The sequence below is a fragment of the Zea mays genome, chromosome 6 (genome assembly GCF_902167145.1).
Source record: "Zea mays cultivar B73 chromosome 6, Zm-B73-REFERENCE-NAM-5.0, whole genome shotgun sequence".
In the NCBI taxonomy this organism is placed as follows: domain Eukaryota; kingdom Viridiplantae; phylum Streptophyta; class Magnoliopsida; order Poales; family Poaceae; genus Zea; species Zea mays.
In genome coordinates this window covers 137099096-137113588 of record NC_050101.1, presented here as the reverse complement: position 1 = coordinate 137113588, position 14493 = coordinate 137099096, and the positions used below count along the sequence as shown (strand labels likewise).

Below are 14493 nucleotides of genomic sequence, written 5' to 3'. Positions count from 1 at the left end.
GGCCTCACCGAGGGAAGACTCGACCTCGACGACCCGGAGGCTCACCTCGCAGAGGGTCGCCCGAAGTTGGGTCTCCTCTCCCCAGAGGCGATCGGCTTCGGTCTGGGCACCCTCGCCCTCAGAGCGGAGTTGGCCTTCCTCGCTCTCAAGATGCTCGGCTAGCTTGCGTTGCTTCGCCACAGAATGGGCGGCCGTCACACGGAGCTGCTCCATCTCCCGTCGGACGGATAGCAACTCCTCCGCCCTAGCCCTTGATCGCGTAAAGAGGCGCTATGAAAGGATAACTCGACAATCATCTTAGGCGACGACAAAAAAGCAAGAAACAAGGAGTAATCGACAAGCGGTGTTTTACCTGCCCAAAGGGGATGAAATCCCGTGCCATCGAAGCCCGAGCAATCGAGACCACATCCCGAAAGCTACCGAGCGTCTCCTCGATAGTGTCGAGGCTGAGATCGGCCCGGGACGAAGCCGACTCGACTCACCGCCAATCTTCCATGTTCGCCCTCGGTATCTCGGGGGGGGGGGGGGTGAGGACATTCCCCCGGCGGCGAGGGGACCACGACCCTTCCTAAAGAAAAGTAGGCCGAGGCCTCTCTGATCTGTGATGGTGCTCCCAGGGTCTGATCTGTGATGGTGCTCCCAGGGTGGCAATTAAGCAGCACACTAGTGGAGGTATGGAGCAGCCTAGACAAGATGTCTCTCCACACTTGACCAAAACCCAGTCTCTGCATGACCTCAAGGAGGAAGGGCCACGATACCGAATCTAGGTATATCTTTTAGATTTGTATTTGCCTTGTACTCTAAAGCCATATTTATATATATAGACACACACATACGCGCGAAGGTCACCCCCACCTAATGGGGTGTGGTCTTTCCCATCTATCTTTCTACATTTAGTACAATTGAGCATTTGTCATTCTGATTAAATTACGTGGATATCTGCTATCATTGCCTCATCTAGCAATATATATTTATGGTCTTCTCAAATTCAGGTTCAAGGGATGGTAGTTGACTCCGCCAATGAAATGCTCTATCAGTCTTGTCTAAAGGAACTGTTAGGTTCTTCTGATACAACTGTGAATCATGTAAGATGCATTATCTTATATGATTTCTTCTGTTACTTTGATGTAAAATGTGGTGACTGGACAGCAAATCTTTTTGGACTAAGAATGTAAGGCACCTGTAGGGTAGTGAAACTATTTTTAGAATAGGAAAATAGTGTATTTGCCATATTATGGCTAGTTTTCTATCCTCATTTTGATTTGTTTTTGGATGCATATGAGAAGCATGGCTGTATGATAAATGCAAATATTGAAGTTCTGATTGCTGGTATTCAATGAGGTTGCATTGGTGTGAAGATCTTTTTCTCTATTGCAGCATGATGTTGTTCTTCGGCTTTTCTTTGACAAGCATCTTCAAAAATTGATTGACGCAATAGCGTCGTCCTGCGCTCCAAAGGGCATTGCCAGATCAACGTCTGGTTTAGCTGGTGTTCGCACAACGGTTGAACAGCATTCTGCTAAGCCTGAAACATTGTTGAAAATTTGTGAACTTTTATCCTTCTGCGCACTTCATCATACAAACCGGATGAAGTAATCCTCTATCCAAATGCTTCTCTTTTCCCTGTTTTCTCATTCAGTCATGCTCTGGGTTTTCTCTGTTACCATCTTTTTTTTTGTTTCTTTGCTAAAACGAAGCTCTCGATGTTGCAGGATATTTTTCTCAACCAATGCAATGGAGAAAATTCTGACATTAACTCATAGGAGAGAGAAGGTTTTGGTTCTGGCAGGAGTCCAATTCGTGCGGATTATAATTGGTAGAAAGGTAAGAAATTTACTTCGTTCCATGACGCAGGTCATGTCTCAGCATTGAAGGCTCATTTGCATTATGACAGGAATAATCAAAATAAAAAACTCTGTTCTTCAGTTGCATGTGGAAAGAGGGAGTAAGAGGAGACTTAGGGGGTGTTTGAAACTTTGAATACACTAGAACTAATAGTTAGTTAGCTAAAAATTGTTAGTGGAATTAGCTAGCTAACAAATAGTTACCTAACTATTAACTAATTTACCAAAAATAGCTAATAGCTGAACTATTAGCTAGGATATTTGGATGTCTTAACTAATTTTAGCCACTAACTATTAGCTCTAGTGCATTCAAACATCCCCTTAAGGGCTAATTTGGGAACTCCATTTTCCCAAGGGATTCTTATTTTCCCAAGGGAAAATGAACTAATTTCCCTTGGGAAAATGAAAACCCTTGGAAAAATGTGGTTCCCAAATTAGTCCTAAAAGGATAGAATATACCCAAAGATTTAGTCTTGAATAGGAGTGCATGGAAAACAGCTACCCATGTGTCCGAACCTTGGCTTTGTTTTTTGTTGGGTTTTAACTTTAGCCTACCCTAACTTGTTTGGGATGAAAAGGCTTTGTTGCTGTTCTTCAGTTGCACTATTATGCTTATTGGTGCTTGACAACATTTTTGTGGGACCAGCAAGCATATTCTAATTGCCATGATATTAAAATTTGCCATTTTGTCTTTTGTGGTCTTGAGTTAACAAAATTGTCTGTATTATGTAGGATGACTTTCTTGTTGACCGTGTTATCAAGTTCAACCTGTTAAAGCCAGTTATTAAGGCTTTTGATGAAAATGAAGGTAGAGACAACATGCTACAATCTGTGGTCCTTGAACTGTTGGAGTATATAAGAAAGGTAAGTACTGGAGCCGTTTGCTTATTTGCAAATCATGATTCAACATGCTACGTCATTTGGTGTTCTTTTTTATGTGCATAGGAAAATATCAAGCCTCTTATTGAATATGTTGCTGAGTCTTGTTGGGGCCAACTTGTGAAGTTTGAACGATTGCAGAGTATTATGGCCTTCAAACTTAAGGTACCACCTCAAAATCTGATGCAATGTTTTCAAGTCATCCGATTAATATCGTCCAAGTCGGTTTGTGTTAGAATACTGTTAGGGTTTTGGGTCAGTCCTTGTATATTTTACCTGTATACCCCTTTGTGTAATGGATTTGGCCCAACTCTTGGCTTATATATATATGCACTCCCAACCCTGATTGGGGTTAGTTTTCCATTCTAACTTGGTATCGAAGCCAATCACTCTCTCTCTTCCCCACCCTACCTCACCCACGCCACCAGTTCCTTGGGCCCGTGCCCAGCCGGCCGCCTCCTCTCCGGGTCGCGCCGGCACCTTCCCCCTGTCCCCTGGCCACACCCCTTCGCCGCGCGTCGCTGTAACTCGGCTTGCGCCCTCCTCCGTGCCACCGGGACCACCCCCCTGGCCGTGCCCCTTCACCGCGCGCCGTCGGGACTCGGCCTGCGCCATTCTCGTCACTGGCCGACACGCCCCACCACGGCGAGCTCCTTCGCCGCCCCTGCCCCGACATCCTTCGGTCGCTCGTTCACCACGGTGAGCTCCTTCGCTGCCCCTGCTTCCGCACCGCCCGTCGCCGGAGCAGTAGCAGCGCTTAGCCACCAGATCCTGACCTCCCAGCTCCTTACCTATCGCCGGTGACGCGCGCCCAACCACCTCGTCGGTGCTCCTCGCCTCGCTGTGCCCTCCCTATTGCTGCCCTATAAAGCTGTACCTCCCTCGGCGCGCCCTTTGCTGCTCTCCATCCCTTCGTCTCGATGGCTCTTGCCTCGCCCGCCAGCTTTACTGCCCTCGTTGTGCACGTCCTCCTCCATGTCGACCAACTTGTCCGGGGCACCTTCGTGGCCTTCGATCACGCCATGAGCCCTGTTCTCCGTGACTGCATCGAGTTTCACCCACATGTTGGTTGCCACGTGCTTGGACCGCTTCTCTTCCTCAGATTTATGATCACCTCCCTGGCGATCGAGACCTTATTGTCTCCCTCCCCCACTAGTGATTGTGTCATAGCCCTCCCCTGGCTCTTTCCGCGCACCTTGTGGCCTCTCCACCCTCTTCCTCTCACACCGACTAGGTGGTCGACTCCGGAGCCTCCTTCACACTACTCCTATATCTAGCACGTTATTCCACTCCCACCCACCACACCCCTCACATCCTCCATCTATCGTTGTGGGCAACGATTCCACCCTCTCGGTCATCTCAGTAGGTGCATTGGTTCTTCTGAGACCATTCTACCTTAACAACGTCCTTGTTGCTCAGGGTGTGACTCATCCCCTTCTCTCGGTTCGTCGCTTCACTAGTGACAACCACTGTTCTATGGAGTTCGATCCCTAGGGGCTCACCATACACCGCCTTCCCACTCGTGCCGTGCTCGCTCGCTGCGATAGCTCCGGCACCCTCTACTCTATTCAATTGTCATCCCCTTCCCCCACTAGTGTAGCCTCCTCCATGCCGTTGCTACCACCACCACCTCCGCCGTTTGGCATCGTCGTTTCAGGCACCCTGGATCTAACGTGTTGTCCCAGCTTTCTAGCCACTTAGGTATCTCCTATACCCGGGGCTCCTCTAAGCGCATTTGTCATGCTTGTCAACTCGATCGTCACTCTCGTCTTCCCTTTTCCACTTCCACGTACAGGGCTGCTCAGGCCTTTGATCTTTTCCATTATGACCTCTGGAGTTCTCCTATCCTCAGCTTCTCTGGTTACAAATATACTACCTGGTTATTTTGGACGACTTCTCTCATTTTCTGTGGACTTTCCCTCTTCAGCTGAAGTTTGACACGTTTGCCGCCCTCACCCACTTCTTCGCATGGGTCTCCACTCAGTTTCGTCGCATGGTCCATGCCCTCAAGTGTGATAATGGTCGTGAGTTCGACAACGCCTCTCGTTCCTTCTTCCTCATGGCGTCCAGTTGCGTCTCTCGTGTCCCTACACCTCTTCCCATAACGGTCGGGCCGAACACATCATTCGCACCACCACCAACATGATCTGTTGCCTTCTCTTTCAGGTGTCTCTCCGTACCAGCTATTGGGCAGAGGCCCTGAACAGTGTCATACATCTCCTCAACCGCCTCCCCTCGAAGGCGGTGAGCCACCCCACCCCTCACTTTGCCCTATATGGCACAACCCCCTCTTACAACCACCTTCGCGCATTCAGCTGTGCCTGCTATCCCAACACCTCTGCTACCGCTCCTCATAAGCTATTTCCTCGCTCCACCTGTTGCCTCTTCCTCGATTACTCCCCTGACCACAAGGGGTATCGTTGTCTTCACCTCATCTCGCACCGCATACACCTCTTGTCACATTGTTTTCGACAAAGATGTGTTTCCCCCTGCTGGCTCCTCCCCACCCACCGATCTCGACTCTCTCCTTGAGTCTGATCCGGTTCCCCCTTCACCCTAGGCCACTGTTGCCCATGCCACGTTTGGCTCGAACGCCTCCGCTCGTGCCTCTACCCGTGCCATGCGCGGCCTCGATGCATTCGCTCGCGCCTCTAACCGGGCCACGTGCGGCCTCGTCGATCACGCCTGCTGTCTTTTCGCATGGTGCCTCTTTCTCTTGTTGCCACGAACCGGTGGAGCAACCTCTCCGGAGTCCGGCGCCAACGGTATGGGTGAAAGGTGATCACCCTCGTGGCCGGCTGCAATGGAGTGACTCGCTTCCACACCGATTCCCTACGCTTGAACTCTTGCAATGCACCACCACGCAGGCTGGAGCCTTGTGTCGTTGACAGGCGTTGCCACACCGGAACACGAATACTCTGGCGCTCACGGTGCGGCCCCGCCGCCTTCTTTGTACTCGCTTGAAGTGAATACACAGAAGCACGATGGACAAACCCCTGTCACCTAAAGCAGCGGGTAGGTCGTCTACATGCAGCACCAAAGTGGGAGGGAGAAAAACAATTGTAGCACCTTCCTCGGAGATCCTCTGGGGACCATCGACGAGGACCAAGTGCCGCATGTCTATATCTCCGACGCACCACTTCCTGCCACCCGTGTTTAGAACGGGTACGAAGCGCTGGTTCCTGACTTTGCAGCACCGGGCGCACACGGACTGTCTTCTTCACCGCTTGCAACTGGTGGGCACCCCTCAGCTGAGAAGAAGCAGCAACACACAGCGGAGGAGAAGAGGCTACTCTCTCATCATTGGAGAGCACAACTTCTTTATAAGAGTAAGGCACGACACAGGATCCTCCAGAAAACAAGGGGGTAGGACTGGCGTCACTGCATCTCTAGAACCTTAGCCCGCCCGGACTGGGAAGCCAAACAGTGTTTGCTGTGGGCCCTGACGCCATAAGAGAGGGGGGTTCGTGGAGGTGTTCGTCGGGTTTGGAGTGAGGTCGGGTGAGGGGCTGAGGTGGTGGACGATGACGCCACGGAGGGAGGGGACGGGGCTGGGGTTGGGAGATGAGGGGATGGGGCTAGGGGCTGAGCGTGGAGGGGCCATCTCCTTGTGAAGTAATTAAGCACGCCTTTTATTATGGGATAAGAATAAAAAGTACTTACACCTTGTAAACTGGGGCCTTATAAACTAGGACGGAGGGAGTACTATAGAGTCAGGCAATGATGGTTGGCATGTGTTCTTGTTAGATTGAGGAGAGTGCCGAAACAAAGCAAAGTACCAGTGTGGTTGACATGAGAATGAAGAAAGCAGACGAAAGAGGTGCTGATAAACGACAGGAAGGTTATTTTGAGGACAGGTTTGTCTGTTTCATTTTCTTTGTCTGCTGCCTATTTTATGTTGGTGAGCCCAATGAAGTTTGGAGTTCCATTGTTTATAACCAACCAACATGAAGTTCCTTTTCTTTCCCCTTTTAGTGACAGAGTAGATTCTTCTACACCTACAATGCATTCACAGGAGCAATCTATCCCAGCAAGGTATCTCAATCTTCTGCAAGTGTAGATGGATGTTCAGTTCATTTGTATCTAACATTTATTTTCTTGCTTTTGCTGGTTAAGATTGATGCTAACTTGTTGATTGTTGTTTTACTGCACTATCTTCAGTTTCTGAACTTCGTATCTTGTGTCTCACTGATATTTTGTTTTCTCTTCTGGCATAATCTGGTGGGCTTGCGGATTGTGATGTTGCTGATGGCGATGATAAATATTCGATCCACCTCACAGAAAGCCTGAAAATGCTGATGGTTGTTCGAAAGATAAGGAGGGCCCCCCCTCGCCTTCTAGAAGCACGAAAAATTCTGATGGCAGTGGCGAAGGGGATGGAAGCCGAGGCTCTTAGAATCAACAACGTGCCCCGGAAACTTCAGGTCCTGTGCCCCGGAAACTTCTAGAAGCACGAAAAAACTTCTAGAAGCACGAAAGATAAGGACTGCAACGAAGCTGCAGGGGATTTGTCTCCCAAGATGGTCCATACTTCCTAGATACAATGAAACCTATTGACGTAGAGCCTCGGTGAGGTGATACTATTGTTTTTTCAAGTTACACTTCAACATGCCGTTGCTTATGATGAAATCGAGAGTACACATCTCAACTTGGAACCCGAGAAATGATTGGATGTGAGACAGTTTTGGCCACAGTTGTGTTCATCTCAGACATCAATTTTGGCTGAGTTGTGAACATGTACAGATAAATCCCCGAGAAAAGAATTGGAAGTTGAGTATGAATTCCTTTTTGTGCAGCATTATAGTAGGAAAGCTAATCCTACTTTTTATTGAATTAGTGTAGTAAGACTAACAGAACTTAGGGCCGAAAAAATGCATGCCCCGTTCTCGAAAATCGAAATTGTTTCCTGTGGGACCATTGGCTAAGCTGTTACTCTTGTAGAAGTGGCAGGACAGGTCATTTTGGCGTCAGTAGCATTGTAATCTCATAGAACTGTGATTCGTGGATAATGCATGATGCAAAATCCAACTGAGGCTTTGTTTAGCTAGACTTTGCTACAGCACAATCCACATAAATCTCTCTTATTTAAACTCCATCCCCTTTGCTTGTCGCAGAGGCGCTTCAACATTGTTTGGTGCCGACGCGTTGCTGGGCTGTGGACCTGAATATTTTATCAGACTAGTTAGGTATCCGTACATTTTTATGGTTTCCATTTATGTGTATAGAGTGAAACACTCCAAAGACATGTGTATGCTAACATTCAAAGAAATAGCTATTGGTAACATTTAAGCAAAAATTATAAAGTACTCCCTTTGTCTCATAATATAAGGTGTTTATACGTACATCAATGCAGTAGTATAAAGAGAATTAAATATATTTCTTGTTCCCAGAGGTGGTTATACCTTATATACTGAGACGGAGGGAGTACTAACAAAAGTACTTTAGAAAACAAACATGACTTGACTGTTCTAATTCATCAATCAGGTTTCTCTTCGGCATCTAACGTGGACCTACCTGTCAATGTTGTTGACAATGATGCTGCTCTAAAGAAGGCGGGAGAACCTGAGCGAGAGCCAAGAGTGTTCCGATGTGTGAGCAATCTAAATTCCAGAGTAATGAGTTGTGATTAGGTCATGTAACGACCTAGCCTTGTAATAGAATTACTTAAGTCTCGTAAAGGAGGCGAGGAACGTGAAGAATGATAACACTACTGCCACTCTTCTCTGCCGACTACTCCATTCCCTTCGAGAAACTTCTTCTGTTGTTTGGAGATCTAGGTAGCTAACAAATTGGTATCAAAGGCACTGTGTTGGAAGTCAAAAGGAGCCGTGCGGACGGTCCGGACCTGAGGCCGGACGGTCCGCGGTGGTGGCGCGAACGGTCCGCGCGTGCGCAGAGTCAGTTAGAGTTCCTAGTTTCTCGCGGGATTTGTTACCTAAAATCGTGGGATTGACTCGGAAATCAGTTCGAAGCGGATCCAGACCTCCCCTTTTATATAGATGAAGGGCTACGACCGATTGAGAACTCACAAACATATTCCAATCGAACCAATTACCTTATTTACTTTTCCTGCCCTAAGAGTAGATGTAGCATAGTTCTAGTTGTAGTCTTCCACATATCCACTTTCACCCCTATTCGACTCTACGTTGTCTAGATCCGTCTTGGGTGGCCTGCCGATCCCAAGACGACCCTAGGATCTCACCCCTCCCGGGGGCAAGATCTAGTTGTCCATCCAAGACCTCTTCCTCGAATTGATCTCTTAATTCCTAGGTGACTTCACGTCGTCTGGGGACGCCCCGGGTGACCTGTCGACCTAGAGCACCTTAAGATCTTTTCCCCCAAGGGGACGAGATCTAGATTCCAGCAAGGAGGAGGAAGACGACCCTATCGCCAGGTCGCGGACCGTTCGACCCTAGGGCGCGGACCGTCCGGCCGTCAGGCAGGGAACCCTAGCCTCGTGCCAGGTCGCGGACCGTCCGGCCCTGTGCTGCGGACCGTCCGCGCCTGACCAGAGAGCACCGCCGCTGGTTCTTGTTGAGTGATTGGCGCCCCAAAAAGGTGCCAACATACCTTTTTGGCGACTCCGCTAGGGACGAAGTTGCAGATCTACAAAATTAGGCTTACATGGCCGATTCTAAAGATCTCAATGGTGCTTCTCCAAATAGCAACACAAGACTAACTAATTTATCGGCCGCTGAGCATAAAAGATTAGAAGATGGCATGAAGAAAATAGACGAGGAGGCCCACCGACAAAAGGATCAGGTGCTCAAGGTGGCGAATAAGTGGTACCTCTCGCACTTCAAGGTAGACTGCCACCAGAAGACCGTCCAAGAGAGGGAGATAAATGCCGAGTATATGTTAGACGTGCTGCAACAGCTCCCCACGATAGGTGATACCAGGTCAGCCGATGAAATTCCATCTATTAAAATTTCTTTTGATAATCGGATTAAAAGTATCACAGAGGATATAGAGAGGATGGCACATGCATTAGGAAAAACTCAAATGCCTAATTTTTTATCACATAAATTAGGCGCTGAAACAATTGCGCCAAACACATCGGCGACAAATGGGTTTCCCCAGCCATATTCCGGTATGCCGATGGACTCATATCCAGGACGACCATCACCACCATCTTCGTTAAATGGTGAGTCAACCCTGAGCACGGCCGGACCGTCCGCACACAATCGCGGACCGTCCGGCCCTCCATCAGACCATCCGGCACCCTACGCCGGACAGTCCGGAGTTACACAGAGCCCACCACAAGGGTCACAGGTGTTGCCTGACGTGACCGGACCGTCCGAGGATAGTACCGGATCGTCCGATCCACCCGCAGACTGTCCGACTGTGCAGGTCGGACCGTCCGGAGCACCAGAAGTCACCTGTGATCCGCCTAGTGCGGAAGGCCGACATAAATATAACCGGACACCCAAGCCCCAAGAACCAAAAAAGTCACGTGTCCCTGAGCTTGTTTGGCCCACTAAGGCCAAACCTTCTGTTCGCTCTCACCTGCACTCGACATAAAAGGAAAAGGTTAAGTTCACATTTAATATTACTAAGTGTGATAAAATATTTGATGAGTTGCTTAAACATGGTAATATTCAATTATCACATATAATTCCTCCGGTTGAAGAATTAAAAGGGCGTATATATTGTAAATGGCATGGCTCCTTTCTTCATAACACCAATGATTGTGCTGTCTTTCGTCGGCAAATACAATCGACTATAAACGAAGGCCGGTTGAGGTTTCAAAAGGAGGTGAGGGTTGACAGGCCACCTGTCCCTGCCACCACGTTAGAGCCGACAAGCAAAAAAGTCATAGTTCGGCCCTGTGCGGCCGATAAAACCAAAGATAAAAATATCGTCATTGGTGATCCCCGTACACCAAATATGTCACGCAGAATGGTTACTCAGAAGACTTCGAACAAAAGAAAGACCGGAGGCACCGGGAGGCAAGCACGATCGAACACCCGATCACGGTCACCTGTCCTGCGTACGCCGGACGATCCGGGTACTAAGGTCGAATAGTCCGAGACAGGAGCGGACGGTCCGCAGACAGTCAGAAGCAGCAACCTCAGACCACCAGACCACAAGGTTCCAAAACAAGTGTTAGGAAACAAAATACTACTAAGATGTCTGGACGACTCAGTAGAGTCGGCCCTACTTTTGGTCAGTTGCTTGCCAAATATACGAAGAATGTCGTTCCACACAACCGGCCAATAAAGCAGACGAAGTCAAAAGGGCGATCTGTGCGAAAGCAAAAGCCGACTAAACGGACCCAAAAGGTAGCACAACCAAGATCGCCTTTTCATCCTCCTCCGGGGATAGTGAAAGGGAAATGTGCCCATGGGCCATTTCTAAGTGTTTTGGTGATTTAGTGTCCAACACAAGTGCCTAAGTGTCAAATGGTGGACAAAGTACAAATCAAGTATAAAGGTATGTTTCTCAGACTTAGTACATTGCTTTAGTGACTAATGTATTGTGTCTAAGTGCTGGAAACAGGAGAAAACAAATTGGAGAGAGACAGCTTTGTTTCAGCCAAAGCCAGCTCTGTCTGGGTGCACCGGACTGTCCGGTGGTGCACCGGACAGTGTCCGGTGTGCCAGGCTGGCTCAGGAGAACTTGCTGCTCTCGGGAAGGAATTAACGACGTACGGCTATAATTCACCGGACTGTCCAGTGTGCACCGGACTGTCCGGTGAGCCAACGGTCGGCCGGGCCAACGGTCGACTGCGCGATCTGCGCGAGACACGTGGCCGAGCCAACGGTCGGGAGGGAGATCCGGACTGTCCGGTGTGCACCGGACAGTGTCCGGTGCGCCAACGGCTCCCAGGTGCCAACGGTCGGCTACGCCACAGAAGGAATGAAATCCGCACCGGACAGTGTCCGGTGGTGCACCGGACAGTCCAGTACGCCAGGCGACAGAAGGCAAGAATTGCCTTCCCGGATTGCTCTCAACGGCTCCTAGCTGCCTTGGGGCTATAAAAGGGACCCCTAGGCGCATGAAGGAGAATACCAAGCATTCCTTGAGCACTCTTGATCACTCACACTCCATTCTTGCGCACTTGTTCGACATTCTAGTGATTTGAGCTCCGTTCTAGTGTGCTAGTCTTTTGAGCTTAAGTCTAGGTCTTGTGTGTGCGTATTTGCTGGGATCTTTGTGTCTTGTGTGAGTTGCTCATCCCTCCCTTACTCCGTGCTTCTTTGTGATCATCTAAGTGTAAGGGTGAGAGGCTCCAAAGTGTGGAGATTCCTCGCAAACGGGATATAGTAAAGCAAGCAAAACACCATGGTATTCAAGTGGGTCTTTGGACCGCTTGAGAGGGGTTGATTGCAACCCTCGTCCGTTGGGACGCCACAACGTGGAGTAGGCAAGCGTTGGTCTTGGCCGAACCACGGGATAAACCACTTTGCCATCTCTGTGATTGATCTCTTGTGGTTATTGTGTTTTGTTGAGACTCCTCTCCAGCCACTTGGCATTATTGTGCTAACGCCTAATCAAGTTTTTGTGGATTAAGTTTCAAGTTTCACAGGATCACCTATTCACCCCCTCTCTAGGTGCTCTCAATTGGTATCGGAGCCATTCTCTTCAAGAAAGGGACTAACCGCCCGAAGAGATGGATCCTAAGGGCAAGGGGATTGTGATCAATGATAAGGAGAAGGAGTCCTTCGTCAACGAGCCCAAGGATGACAAGCCTACCGACTCGGGCTCGGGCCACAAACGCAAAGATGGGAAGAAGAAGACAAGACGCATCAAGGAGATTGTCTACTACGACGACAGCGATGAGTCCACTTCTTCCCAAAAGGACAACGACGACAACGACTACGACAAAAGAAAGACGGTTAATTCGAACTTTTCTTTCGATTACTCTCGTATTCCGCATAGCTCAAATGCACATTTGCTTTCCATCCCTCTTGGCAAACCTCCACACTTTTGATGGGGAGGACTATGGATTTTGGAGTCACAAAATGCGTAGTCACCTGTTCTCTCTCCATCCAAGTATATGGGAGATTGTTGAGAATGGAATGAAATTTGATAGCTCGGATAGTCCTATATTCATTAATGAACAGATTCATAAGAATGCACAAGCTACTACTGTGTTGTTAGTCTCTTTGTGCAGGGACGAGTACCATAAGGTGAGCGGCTTGGACAATGCCAAGCAGATCTGGGACACCCTCAAGATCTCTCATGAGGGGAATGACGTCACCTTGCTCACCAAGATAGAGTTGGTAGAGGGCGAGCTCGGGAGATTTGCAATGATAAGGGGTGAGGAGCCAACCCAAACATACAACCGGCTCAAGACCCTCATCAACAAAATAAGGAGCTACGAAAGCACGCGATGGACGGACCACGACGTCGTTCGCCTAATGCTAAGGTCCTTTACTGTACTTGATCCACATCTGGTGAACAATATTCGTGAAAATCCTAGGTACACCAAGATGTCGCCCGAGGAAGTTCTTGGGAAGTTCGTGAGCGGGCGAATGATGATAAAGGAGGCAAGATACGTGGACGACGCATTGAATGGTCCAATCAATGATCCTCAACCCCTTGCTCTCAAGGCAACAAGAAGCAAGGAGGCGCTACCTAGCAAGGTGGCACAAGTTGAGGCGGCAGGGCTAAATGATGAAGAGATGGCTCTCATCATCAAGCGCTTCAAGACGGCGCTAAAGGGTCACAAGGGACAGCCAAGCAAGACCAAGACAAAGGGGAAGCGCTTGTAACACCCCAGGTGTTACTCAGGATGTCCATCCCAGGGTTACCCCTTTTACCCATTATCACATGGAGACTGAATTGGGCAAAGTATACCAAACTTGGAATTCTAGGTCCTAAGCAAGTGTAATCCACCTTGGATGTCATGCCCTAGTTTGTAATGCACATCTAAGTGGAGATCTCCCAAAACCCTAGAGCAAAACCCCCATAGGCAATTATAACCCTAATTGAAGCCATGATCAAAAGATCATGTAAACATCATGATCATGGTTTGGGCCAAATATAAAAGTTGTAATATACTTAATAACCTACAATTAATAGTAAGGAAGTACCCCCAAAAAGTTTTCAGAAAAGTCCTAAAAAGATCACCAAAGGTTGAACACAAGGGAAAAATGCAGATTTTGTCTAAGTCAAAAACCAACCCTTGAGCAAAGATCCCTCATGTTCACCTTGATCCCCTTTTCAAAACCAGTTGACCCAATTAACAAAGTGGCGCCAAATGAACCCTAGAATGCCCTGGAAAAGTTTGAACCCAAGCCAAAACCATTTGACACGAGTTGGCACTGGTTTTGTCTCGGGTTGCACAGGGCAGACAGACAAGACTTGGCGCTACCATATCTCCTCAACCAGACCACATCTACTCTTGGAACTTACATGAACTAGGTAGCCCTAGGTGCAGGGAAGAGATCTCCCACAGGCGGTAGGGCGAGATTCGTACGCCTGGCCGCTCAGCAGAGCGAAGAACACGCGCAGAAGCAACGCGCCACGTGTTCGACGCGCTCTGAGCTCGCCAGAGCACGCCCGCGCGCGCCCCGCGTGCCCGCGTCGTGCCAAACGGTTGAGCCGGCGCCCCGGCCGCGTCCGCGCCTATAAAACCCACCCCAGCACTCGGTTGCCTTCCCCATTGCTCCCTCCGTACCTCGCCGGACTCGCACGAGCCAGCCGTTGCCTCCGGCGACCTCCCCGCAGCCCGCCAGTGCCGACCAAGAGCCACCGCCGTGGCCAACCCCTCTCCAGTCCCCCTCCGTTCGATTCAAGCCCCCAGATAGCTTCCTGGTGAGAC

General features: G+C 49.2%; 1 protein-coding gene across 5 annotated transcripts in view; it reads left to right on the top strand.

Annotated features, from left to right (window-relative positions):
* Nucleotides 1-8453, top strand: part of LOC103630057 (serine/threonine-protein phosphatase 4 regulatory subunit 3) — a 77591-nt gene extending 69138 nt beyond the window's left edge. For 2 of the 5 annotated variants that reach the window (XM_008651147.4, XM_008651146.4), the window contains exons 17-24: nucleotides 993-1085; nucleotides 1378-1592; nucleotides 1713-1824; nucleotides 2577-2708; nucleotides 2790-2888; nucleotides 6471-6580; nucleotides 6699-6758; nucleotides 7005-7832. In XM_008651147.4, coding sequence (XP_008649369.1) covers nucleotides 993-1085; nucleotides 1378-1592; nucleotides 1713-1824; nucleotides 2577-2708; nucleotides 2790-2888; nucleotides 6471-6580; nucleotides 6699-6758; nucleotides 7005-7119 — 936 coding nt within the window. In that variant the 3' untranslated portion in view covers nucleotides 7120-7832. Of the gene's footprint in view, nucleotides 1-992; nucleotides 1086-1377; nucleotides 1593-1712; nucleotides 1825-2576; nucleotides 2709-2789; nucleotides 2889-6470; nucleotides 6581-6698; nucleotides 6759-7004; nucleotides 7833-8207 lie in introns of those variants that run through there. The other 3 variants (XM_035960163.1, XM_008651148.4, XR_554804.4) reach the window with 2 other exon arrangements.
* The last annotated feature ends 6040 nt before the right edge of the window (nucleotides 8454-14493 follow it).